At 39.0% G+C, this 12,272-nt stretch overlaps 2 protein-coding genes across 5 annotated transcripts in view; both read right to left on the bottom strand.

Annotated features, from left to right (window-relative positions):
• Ramp1 (receptor activity modifying protein 1) overlaps nt 1-2,883 on the bottom strand; it is a 37,068-nt gene extending 34,185 nt beyond the window's left edge. For both annotated transcript variants that reach the window (XM_005326381.5, XM_078018336.1), the window contains exon 1: nt 2,592-2,883. In XM_005326381.5, the coding sequence (XP_005326438.2) occupies nt 2,592-2,868 (277 nt within the window). In that variant the 5' untranslated portion in view covers nt 2,869-2,883. The remainder of the gene's footprint in view (nt 1-2,591) is intronic.
• A 5,728-nt stretch (nt 2,884-8,611) lies between these two features.
• Rbm44 (RNA binding motif protein 44) overlaps nt 8,612-12,272 on the bottom strand; it is a 33,839-nt gene continuing 30,178 nt past the window's right edge. For all 3 annotated transcript variants that reach the window (XM_078018333.1, XM_040268087.2, XM_078018335.1), the window contains one exon: nt 8,612-11,523. The gene's annotated coding sequence lies outside the window, so the exon portion shown is untranslated. The remainder of the gene's footprint in view (nt 11,524-12,272) is intronic.

Here is a 12,272-nt window from a genome sequence, read left to right as displayed (position 1 = left end):
GTGCTTGGGGCCTCAGGGAGGAGGTGCTGGCAGGCAAGCCCAGGGCTTCATTCCCAGACGCAGCATTTTCATTGAAATTGACACACATGTGGCACCCATGTCACACACTGCCAGATGCCAGTTTTAACTGATCAGAAGTTATGAAATTGGTTCATTATATGGGGAGAAGGAATCAGAAGAGATTATCCAGTGAGCTCTTTGCCTGCAGTGCGGATTCCACTTGAAACATTTCCCTGTGCCGCTGTGTCTTCACCGTCCTGGCCTGGACTGGCACTATGCATACTGAGTGGCATGCACCCATGGAAGGAAGACAAAACCCCAGGAATTTCTTCCTGCAGCTAACCACACAGTGCTGGTAAACAAACACTGAATTGATCAGCAAGTATGAACCCCGCAGATCTGGATTCTGGGATTAGAACCTTCCAGGTTTAAAGCAGCACCATACCTATTGCTATACATTTCCATGATGTCCCTGTATTTATGTGAAGTTCTATATTTCAACAAATATTCAGCTATTCAAAAGCTCCCCTGGAGTCCTTAGCATGACAGTGCGGAAGGCATGCTTGCTTCCCAGGACTGAGAACTGAGCAGCTTCACTGCGGCAGTGGTGGGCGGCAAACCTAAGTGAATTCTGCAAAAACAGAAGCTTGCGATGCAGTCATCAAAAGAATCATTAAAAAAAAATTCATCAAAATAATGTCCCTTTTTTTCTGCTCAATAAATAGGTTTTTGGTGGTTATACAAGAAATTTAAAAAATGCATGCAGTGACATATCAGGTTCTTGTATAAAGACAATAGTAGACAGGATTCTCAGAGGAAAAACAACCTATAATGGGACTTCAGTAACTGCAAACAGCAAGTGATCAGGTTGAGTATCTTGACTGATTGTAGAGCTGTCACAGATAAATTCTTAAACCTGTGGACTAGCATACTTAAAAAAAATTCCATATTGCCATTCTGCATAGCAGACTCAACATCAACATGGAGATCTGGCTGGCACCGAGGCTCAGGAAGAAAACATTGTGTGCTCGTCATTCTGCTCTTCACAGCTGGTCCCCAAGGACATCAATTTACTGATAACCTCATGAATTTGTGTTTGTTCTTCCAAAGATATAACATTAGCGAGACCACTCAGAAAATTGTTAAGATTACAGAACTTGGACTTCCCAGCAGAACATGAATCGTTTTCTTGGTAAACAAGGAAGGTCTTTATATGTGACCATGACATGGAGCTTTATTTACACAAGCTTTAGAGGGTGCAGGCTCTGGGCACCAGTAAAGAACATTTATTTATTTATTTATGTAAAAAATATTACACAACCCAGCTCTCTGCCTTGCTAACAGAAAAATGTTAGTTTCTTTGGAAACTGAAACAGTAAATTCCATGTCAAATCAAATAGATTCTTAAAACAATAGGAGAGGAGATGATTATAAGATTTTGCTTTTCACATAAATTTGGTCAAGGCACGTTAAGTGGTAAGATTTATCTTCAGATTATATTATGTTGAAGCAGACTCAGATTTCTATACAGATCTGATGCTCCTTGGTAAGATTTACAAATAAAAGCCAGGAATTACACAGCTCCTCGGAAGTCCTGGGTCCCCTCTCCTCATGGTGTCTGAGCAGTCTCCATAGACAGGCCACATTTCCATAAGATGTTTTCCTGGCTATAAAAATGATGACAATGACCACTCGTTCACCAGTACCAGAATGGAGTGAACCTCCTTGTAGCAGGCACTTCTGACCAACACCCAGTTTGAGGAAGAACCACAAGAATCAATAATAATAACTGCAGGAGGCTTCCCAGGGGCACTTGATTCCTCAACCCAAATAATTTAATTTTCATTAAAAAAATAATTTAGTTTTAATTAAAAAAATTTTTTTGTTTCATTGAAACAAATCCAATAGCTATAATGGTTCATTTAATGGGAACATCACCAAGGAAGTTGAAATATATAATTTCTTACAGGATTTATTGCAAGTTGCTGTCGCCCCTGGGTTTCAATTGTAATCTGAAAGACAAAAGCCCAGCAAGTTCTGCCATCACACCAATGGTCCCTGCCTCTTTCTGAATTTCTATTCGAGAGCCAAGATAACAAATGTCCTCAAGAAGGAAGAGAGCTGTCCTCATTTCTGCAAAAAAAACACATCATTTAACAAAGAAGCACCAAGTGCTGTATGTGACAAGAATCAGATTTCCAGTTTCAGTTGATATCCGGGTAAATGGGCTGTCGTTGTTCGGAACCGCAAGGTGCTTGCTTCTGGAGCTGGCCAACGTATTTTGGCCTTGGGAAGCCTGCGCTGGCGCCAACCGGAGCTTGAAGCTCCAGATTGGAGGTGGGGGGCAGTGGACCCTGCATCCTGGGCAACCACCCATGCCCTAACGGTAGGCAGACCCTTGGCAAAATTGCCGCGCCTCCGAATCCCTGGCTCCGCCACACCCAAAAGCCGCTCTTCCCCGGCGGACCTGTTTGCCGCATTGCGTCTGCAGCACTGGTACCCGGTGGGCGCGCCGCGCAGAACCCTATAGCCACGGAGCCCATGCCGGAAAGACACGGCTCAGGTTGTGGGCCTCATCGTGCCCTACTCACCAAGGAACAGCCAGAGACAGCACCACGGGAGGCCTCGCAAGCTGGGAGCCATGGTGCGCGGCAAACCAGTCGACCTGCGGATCCCGTCTGCTGCAGACTGCGCCAGGCTGAGAGGCGCGCCACCGCGGGTGGAGGCGGGGGGCGGAGGCGGGGGCGGGAGGACGCTGCGGCTGCGAAGCCCTGCCCACTGCAGCTCCTGGGCTGCTGGGCCAGCACCTGCCGCGCCGGCCGCCAGGGGACCCTCAGGGTTAGCACGATCAGGCTCCCAGACGGACATCACTAAATGCTAGCAGACAAATGCAGTTCTTTCATTAGGGAGGGCCTCATAGACTCAAGCATCTTTCCCTCTTCCTTTGCCTGGCTCCTGGCCACTCCTGCTTCTGGGTATGCGGTAAAAAGCCCGGATTTCATTTCCGCATCTACCTCTTCCCGAGATGCCCACACTGGGAAGCCCCTGGGAACAAAACCAGCCTTGACTGCCTTTGTGAGGACACAAGGATCATACAAAAAAACTGAACAAATGCGGCTGTCTGCAGGATGTAAGAATAGCCCCAGGTCCTGGGACTGGACGGAACCGGGCTCTTTAGGGGTCAGGTTGCCGCTCTGGTGGACTGGATCCTAGGAGGCTAGGAGGGTATCCTGGAAGGAAGCTATAAGAGCCTCCAACAAAATTCTGACCCTAAACTTAGTGTGGAGGAGTTTCTAAACAGGTGATAGAACTGTATTGGGGCTGCTCACTTTGGCAACTGGAGAACTGGTTATGTTGGCACGTGTGTATATGTGGGCATAAAGGGATGAGAGAAGGGCTGCTGGAGCGACAGAGCTGCTGTGAAACCCAGGGGATGAGCAGATTTTAGAAGGCACAGGCCTGTGCTGCAGGTAGAAACTGGAGTTATCAGCTCAGGGCAACTGAGTTAGCCTGAGCTTGCAAGGCTTTCCTGGTGTTTGGATTTTACCTTGCAGTAACAGCCTGTTCCAAGAAGTCCTGGTTGTGGAATAGATTTATGTTCATTTTGAGGAATGAACCACTGCCCTTGGAGGGGTACGAACCACTGGCCTGGTACAGTGCCACATCTGTTGTAGCAGAAGCTTCACTGAGTGCAGTGCTCACCATGAAATATCTCTGGATGGTTAATATTCCTCATATGAAGAGGGGATATAGGGGCTGGGGTTGTGGCTCAGCAGTACAGCACTTGCCTAGCATGTGCAAGGTGCTGGGTTCAATCCTCACAGCAAAAAATAAATAAAATGAAGGTATTGTGTCCAACTACAACATATATATATATATATAAAATAACAGGGAACACAGCCAGTGGCAAAGACAACTGCTGCCACCTGCTGGCTATGAGCTCAGAAGTGTCAGTTGCCAGGAAGATGTGGTCATCAATCTTTCTGAACACATGCTGGTAGGACATGCAGAGCTTGCATGCCTTCAACATGGTAGCCTCAAGTGTTCTGTGAGGTGTATGGGTTAGATGATGAGGGAGGGCATTCATTCTCTTGACCTAGCACTTCTTTTTCAACCCCAGGAGGATACACCCTCAAGGGTGGCTTGGTTCCCTCCCCATTTATTCATTGAGTCTCTAATATGCGCAAGACAGTGTTAGGTAAACAGGTCCTGCCCTTCAGTTGGTGACTATAGTGGATGACTTCAAAAACCCTCAATGGTAACAGGAATTCTATGATGCAGGAACTACAAAAACAAGGGACAAATGCATCAGACTAAGTGCAAAGGAAGATCTTAGACAGCAGTGGGGTATACACATACAGGGGTGAGAGGAAGACACAGGTCTATCAACAATACCCAAACAAAAGAATCATGAAGAAAAGCAAAGGAATATTACAAATTGCTTTTAAATCCAATAATAAAGAGAAACCCTTAAAAGCAGGCAGAGGGGGAAACAAAACATTATATACTATATGAACACAGATCAGGGCGACAAGCATTCTTATGAAAAATGCAAACCAGAAAACAAGGAACATCTTTAAGCGCAGAAAGGAACAAAGCTTCAACTGTTCGACAGTTTTCCATTAGTTGCTGATGCAGAGGAGAAGGCTGACCTGGTGTCCTCACTCTCCATGGGCAACTAAGAGGCCAAACACCAGCCACCATCAGTCTGAATTAGTGATTCTCAAGATAGCACATTTCTAAGCAGTAACATCTTATAGCCCTATAAGTTTACAATATAATATAGTTATTAGAAAAGCATTAACAAACCAAGCATTATCTTGGAAACACTTAGCTTCATCAAGCATCAGATATTCAAATCTCCCAAGGGATTCTTCCTGTTAAAACCAGAATATTGGAGACTTGAAAGTAGCTGAGAAGATGTTATATGTCTTCCTATTTCCCCAAAAGATCTCCCCAAATGAGAAACAATTTTCTAAGGAGTGAAAATAAGAAAATTGTGTGCTCAGCATCACATGGAGAATTTTGGCACTGCAAAATAGCTGAGTAAAAGAGGTTTAGTCACTACCACCAGAGTATAGTTGCACACTCATGCTCTACCCTCAGCCAGCCATACCTTAGTAGAGGGCAAGGGTGGACTGAGACAAATTTTGGGAGACAGAGAGGGACAAGGGCAGAGAGATTACATTATAACACACTAGAAATGAAAATAGTATTCTAGCACCATCAAGGTGAACAAGAGAAAGTCAACTTTATGTAAAATTACTGCTGAAAACCAGATGAAATTTTACACATATAAACCAGAAGACCCCTTCCCCCAGAGATGCTATCATAAATGTGTAACATAACCACACCAATGGGGACCAGGGATAAGAGACCCAACCTAAATCAAGGTCAAAAATAACATTTGACTGTGTAATATAGGCTAAAACAAAAAAAGAACTGTTTACAAACGCTGTACTCCAGTTAGTAAATTGGTCTCTCACAGGGTTACGATTTAAAAGCTGTAATGTCCATATGTGTATACCAGGAATGGACAAATAAGTAAGTATGTTGAGAATAACAGGATCCAGTTTAGTTTTGGTACTAGGGATTCAACCCAGGTCACTTTACCACTGAGCTACATACCCAGTCCTTTTTATTGTATTTTTGTATTTTTTTTTTTGAGATGGGGATCTCACTAAATTGTTGCTGAGGCTGGACTTGAATCCTTCTGCCTCAGCTTCCCAAGTCACTTGGATTATAGGCATGTGCCACTGTACCTGGCAGTTTTCTCACTATTGGTGAAAGAAGGTAGAAATAAGGAAGGGACTAGAAATTTAAAGCATCAGTATGAACAAATATATATACTCAATGGACCAAATATAGAAACAAATATAGGTGTGTCTGTGCAAGGCTTAATTTTTTCTCTCTCTCTCACACACACACTTCTTACCTGTATCAATTGAGCCTGAGACCAACTCCGACAGCAATGAGCACACCTTCTTTGACAAGATCTTAGTTTCTAAATACCATTCTCCATAAAAGGACAGCTTGTTTAAGTCATTCATTCCCGTGCTGGAGCAGGGAATGTTCAAGATGGGACTAAAATAGTCTGCAGTGCCAGAAAATAAGTACTTGGAAAAGGACAGCATTTTCAAAAGAACACAGAACCCAACCTAAAAATAGCCCCTGTTAGAGCTGCAATGATCTGAGGAACAAAGTAAGTAATGACAGTATTGTAATGTAACTCACAGTATTGTAATGTAACTCACAGAACAAAATAAACATCTATGAGTCCCAACTGCTATAAATAAATAAACAATCAAACAAATAAACAAACAAGGAGGAGGAGGAACAGCTTTTCCTTATAGGAACATTCCACATAATACATGTAGAATTAACAAGAAACCTGTGAAACCCCTTAACAAACATCACAAGGTAACTATTTCAGGCTAGATCTGTTGATGGATGCTGAAACCAGTGGGCAAAATTTTTTAGGAAATATATTTGTAAACCTTCAAAGAACTCCCTTAATTACAAAGGAAAGATGATAACACTGGAGAAACTGGCAGAAGCCACTCTAACTTGTTGATCAAGGATAGTATATCCTGCAGAGGATATCCTTGAGTACTCCTATCAAAAATGCATAATCTCAATCTAATCAGGAGAAAACATCAGAAAGGCTCAAGCTAAAGAAGCATTCTGCAAAATAACCAATCAATACTCATCAAATGTCAAGGCCATGAAACTCAAGAAAATGCTGTGGAACTGTCATATGCTGGAGGGGATTAAAAAAAAACCACAATAATCAAATGAAATGTGGCTACCGGATTGATCCTGGAATAGAAAGAGAAATTCAGGGAGAAAACATGAAACTGAATACTGTCTGTGTTTAATAGTATTGTGTCAATGTTAATTTCCTGGTTTTTGATTATCTTATACTATATAAAATTGTGTTAAGTAAACATTAAAGGAAGCTGGGTGAAAGGCATACATAACCTATCTGCAGCATTTTAGCAACTGTTCTGTAAGCCTAAAATTATTGTCAAATTAAAAAACAGTTGTATACTCAGCACTGAATTAACACTGCTCATGTGCCTATTTCTTAGCAGTTCTTTTAACCACTCCTAATTACTCAGGATGTTGCATGTGCATGTGCGTGAGGAAGAATCCTTTAACTCTGAAACTAATGATAGTTTGTTGAAAGCATTTTAGAGTCAAGCTAGTGACCTTACTGTGAATGTATTTCTAAATTTTGGATATACATCATATGTTTATGCATACTAATATAGTTACAGTCTGCAAAGTCTTTGTATTATCAAATGAGGGGAAAATGACTCCTAGTTATTTGTTTTTTTCCTAAGAAAATCACCAATCCTGTTTCCTGGCATCCTTTCATTTCAGACATTCACAGAGCATGTAATCTAAGTCTGCTTCATCATGTCTTTCCTGGGGCTTAAATAGTGAGAAAAGGGCACTTTTCCCCTCAGGATTGTTATTTATTTAATTTTGGGTACTGAGGATTGTACTCAGGGGCACTTGACCACTGACCCACATCCCAGCCCTATTTTGTATTTTTTATTTAGAGACAGGGTCTCACTGAGTTGCTTAACACCTTGTTTTTGCTGAGGTTGGCTTTGAGCTTGTGATTCTTCTGCCTCAACCTCCCAAACCTCTGGGATTACAGGCGTGTGCCACCGTGCCCGGCTTCAGGATTGTTATTTTTAAGAACAGAATGATTATACAAATCTAGATAGAACTGCTGCTGGTATCTTTGCCCTCATGTGTAGAGAATCTGATACCAATCCAGAAAAAACCAAAAGCCTCTAGACCCAGCTATACCTGAATTCATTTCTCAAGTTTTCAATTATATAAGTTCATTTTCATTTTTTGTGCTTTGGCTAATGAGTTATGTTTCTACCATTTGTAATCAAGTTATCTCCTGACTTACACACTGATCTATAACCTGCCTTAATACTGAAGCATGTTACAAACATTCCATAGAAAAAAAGTAAAAATAAATTAAATAAAATGAAGTAATTTAAATCAAAGTGAAGGTATGACCCTAAAAGATGCATTACACACTGGCAGATGACAGCATTAGCAGCAACAGCACACCTTGACTGAATGCTTTTATGTTGTAACAAATACCGTGGCTAATGCATTACTCTATCTCCCTAGGAAGACAGATATTTCTCTTATCTCTGTTTTACAGAGCAGGCAACTGAAGTACAGAGAGATTATGAACAAGGCAGGAGCAGAAATCTGAACTTGGAAAATGCTTCAGAGGCTGCATTCTTAAATAGTACACTATTAAAGATGAACCAGTTTGGCTCCCAGTTTTCTGGCAGTAAAAGCAAAAATAATTTATAACAGTCAATGTTCCTAATTCATACGATAAAGATATTCTCTGATCTGTCAATTCCATCTGTCATGTTATTAGGGCAGAAGTTCTATATCCATACTACTAGCTGGGAATTCATACAATATTCATAGATCAGGTATATCCCCCACCCTCAGACTAAAAATTCAGGCAAAGATACATAGAACCTGTATTATTCCTGATAGTTTTCTAGGAACAATTAAAACTATTAGCTTTATAAAGCTCATCTCACATATTACCATAAACTTGGTGGCATAGACAATGAAGATTTATTTTACTTCTGGAGGTCAGAAGTCTGACACTGGCCTCACTGGGCTAAACTCAAAGGCTTCAGTTCTTCTGGTGGCTGTAGGGGAACATCTGTTTCCTTGATTTTTCCTGCTCCTGGCGGCCAACCACATTCCTTGGCTCCTGGACCCTTCAGTCTTCAAAGTCAGCAGGAATGGGTGAAGTTCTTGCAAATGCCATTTTCTCCAAGTCTCTTTTCTGCCTCTTCTACCACTTTTAAGGACTCATGTAATTAGATTAAGACTACCCAGATAATCTAGGGTAAGCTCCCCAACTCAAGGTGAACTACTGATTAGCAATATTAATTTTTGTCACATAAGACACATTCACAGGTTCTGGGAATGACAACAGGACACTTCAGAAGGCCATTCTTCTGCCCATGTTAGTACTTAAAAGTCAATATAGATAGAATGCTGGCAAAAAACTATTTCTTTAATAAGAAATTACTTGTATACTAAGCTTTTTAATCACACATTATTTCCCTTGACCAGAATTCAGACTGGCATAAGACAGAGTCATTGTAGAATTTTTAGTCCCACTTTTTTGTATGATACTTATAACATTTCAGAGTTCTAGTTACCTCAAAACATAATTATCTACCTATTCTAGTTGACACAGGTAAATGCTCTTTATTATTCTAATATTATAGTATATGTAAGAAACAATGAACAACAATATAAGTATATTAAAATTTGAAATTCTGCTTGTGAAGATACATGGAAACTTGGGACAATCTGACTGCCTTTTAAAATTCTAAATGAATTTATAAAATTATCTAATCTCAAATTAGACTGTAGACCAAAAGATAAACACTGAGGCTCCAACAGATTCATGAAGAATAATTTTGAGTTTCTGATTTAACTTGGGAAGTGTAGTAATAGTTATCAATTTACTGGTCATGCTGAAAGGCTACAGTTCTTCTGGTGGCTGTAGGGGAACATGTTTCCTTGATAATATAAATAACACTTTACAAAAGCTGATTCTTAACTTTGTTCTCAGAATTATTAATTTAAAAAACCTCAGAGTTATAATTAAAAATGACCTTTTCTATATCTTCTCCAAATCAAACAGTAATTTTGTTTTTCTGTATTCTAAGAGAGAATTCCACTTCATCATTCCTTTCAGAAATAACTAACTAGAGGTATTTGTCTTATTCCTACTGTGTTAAAAATAATGTCTATTCCATGTTGCAGAGTGGTCCTGTGCTAACTCTGAATGTAGCATTTTAATATAAACAACTATATCATTATTTAACATTTAGGGAAAAAAAATCCCTTAATTTTAGTGTTCCACTAATTTGATAAATGGAAAAAGCCTATTATCCTCAAGTTTCATTTAAGAGGGTCCTTTCAAAATCTTTTTTTAAAAAAAAAATTTTGAGAGGCTGGGGATGTGGCTCAAGCGATAGCGCGCTCGCCTGGCATGCGTGCGGCCCGGGTTCCATCCTCAGAACCACATACAAACAAAGATGTTGTGTCTGCCGAGAACTGAAAAATAAATATTAAAAAAATTTTCTCTCTCTCTCTCTCTCTCTCTCTCTCTCCCTCTCCCTCTCCTCTTTCTTTAAAAAACAAAACAAAACAAAACATTTTGAAATTCAGTTCTTGGTAGACATATGGGGGAGATACAGTAATACCTGGAGATACAATGTAATTTATGAAATAAAACCTTATTCTTAAAACTCTTATAAAGGGCTGGGATTGTGGCTCAGTGGCACAGCACTTGCCTTGCAAGTGCGAGGCCCTGGGTTCAAGTCTCAGCACCACATAAATATAAATAAATAAAATGAAGGTATTGTGTTCAACTACAACTGAAAAATAAATATTTCCTCTTTTAGAGGAAAAATCTGAAATCTAGCAGTTTAATATTTGGTCTTACCACCCTATGTAGTCCACATAACACTGGGAGGTTAATTCACACTTGGACAATCCCATTGCACTTCCAGAAAGTATTAGATTTACAGTGGAATTATAGATTAGCTGCCTTTATTAAATTTAAGTACATCAAATATAAATGTTAAGTGGGAAATCTGTAATCAAGTAACACCAACTATACACTGGATGCTCTAAACATTTAAACACTTATTATTATTAAACATGTAACTTTAAGTAGTACATATTTGGTACTTAAAAAAAGCAAGCAATTAAAGAAGTTTATATCCTATATTCCTATCAGATAGGGAACCAAATTAGCCTTTGAAAAGTGTTCCACTTTATACACTAATACAAAAGAACTTATCACAGAACAGGTGCAAGCAATATGATAACCATTTAAATTTCAGTACTAGACCAAAGCACACATGGGTCACCCTTCTCTGTGAAAACAGGAAAACTACAATTGAATGTTTCATACTGAAGTTGGAAATATGCATTAAGTGTATCCCAGCAGTGACTTTCTTGTCTTTGAGCTTAAAAATAAACGTGCCAATATTTCTATTTCTATAAATTCAAACTATCTATTATCTTATGGTCCAATTTAAGGGTCTTTTAGACATTTAAAAACTGCAGCTAATATATGAACTTAAGGTAAATTACAGTTTTTATGTATTGATATCAGTTAATGAACTATGAAACGATATCAATAAACCTTTTCTAGGTAATTTTTTTTTTAAAAAATTGACTTATCAAAGGTTTTTTAAAAATGGACATGACCTTTTTTCTGATCCAAAATATTCAGTTTTAAGTCTCTAAGTAACAAGTTTGAAATAAAGTTTAAAAAGATTAAAATTATGGAGGGATATGAAGTAAAATATTTTAACAGCTAAGGCTAGTTACTGAGGTTATTTAATTGTATCTTGCTATTACCATAACTTTTTTCTAAGTGCTGCAGAACATTCTCTGAAGAAGGGCACTCTGATTTCCATGGAAATCCTATAGGGTTTAGAACAGAAGAGAAAAATCAACAATAAAATATATTGATTTTGCTAAACCTAATATTCTAGGAAAGCATATATTTAGTTATTAGTATACACTACTATTAAACTAATCAAGACTCACTTATACATGAATATCGTATGTGTTAATTCACAATTAAATTCTATTACTTGATTTATTATATCAATAAACTCTATTATTAGACTGAAGGATGCCAGATATTATACATAGAAAACTTTTCAGACATTGTTTACAGAAAAAAAGCAATTATTAACAGTGTTTTAACAGAAAATCCAATGCGGTCAGGTGTTGTCTTCTATCATTGTAAAGCACCTAATCTACCTTAGTAGACATACATCCTGTCCCTCATTATTTTGTAGCCCATGATTCTACTCTGTAGAAAGTATCATTATTTGAAAATATATTTTTATTTCCTTTTCCTTTCTAGAATTCAGGTTCCTGGAAGGCAGGAAATTTTATTTCAGCTGACTTCTCAGCATCCAAAAGTCAAAAAAAGGTTAGTAGTGGTATACAGGGTAATAATTGAGAAGGGGCACATAGAAGCCTTCTGGGGTGCTGGAAACCATATATATCTTGACCTGGTATATAGACTTTTGCACACATATGTGAAAATATGTACATTTTTGATTGCTTTAAATTTTACAATGATTTTAAGAGTGGAATGGGTCATAAAGAGTAACAAATGTAACAAAATGATTATCTGGGAATTTGGAAATGATCAAGAC

This window comes from Ictidomys tridecemlineatus, chromosome 7, assembly GCF_052094955.1.
Source record: "Ictidomys tridecemlineatus isolate mIctTri1 chromosome 7, mIctTri1.hap1, whole genome shotgun sequence".
Lineage (NCBI taxonomy): Eukaryota > Metazoa > Chordata > Mammalia > Rodentia > Sciuridae > Ictidomys > Ictidomys tridecemlineatus.
This window is presented reverse-complemented; position numbering and strand designations above follow the sequence as displayed.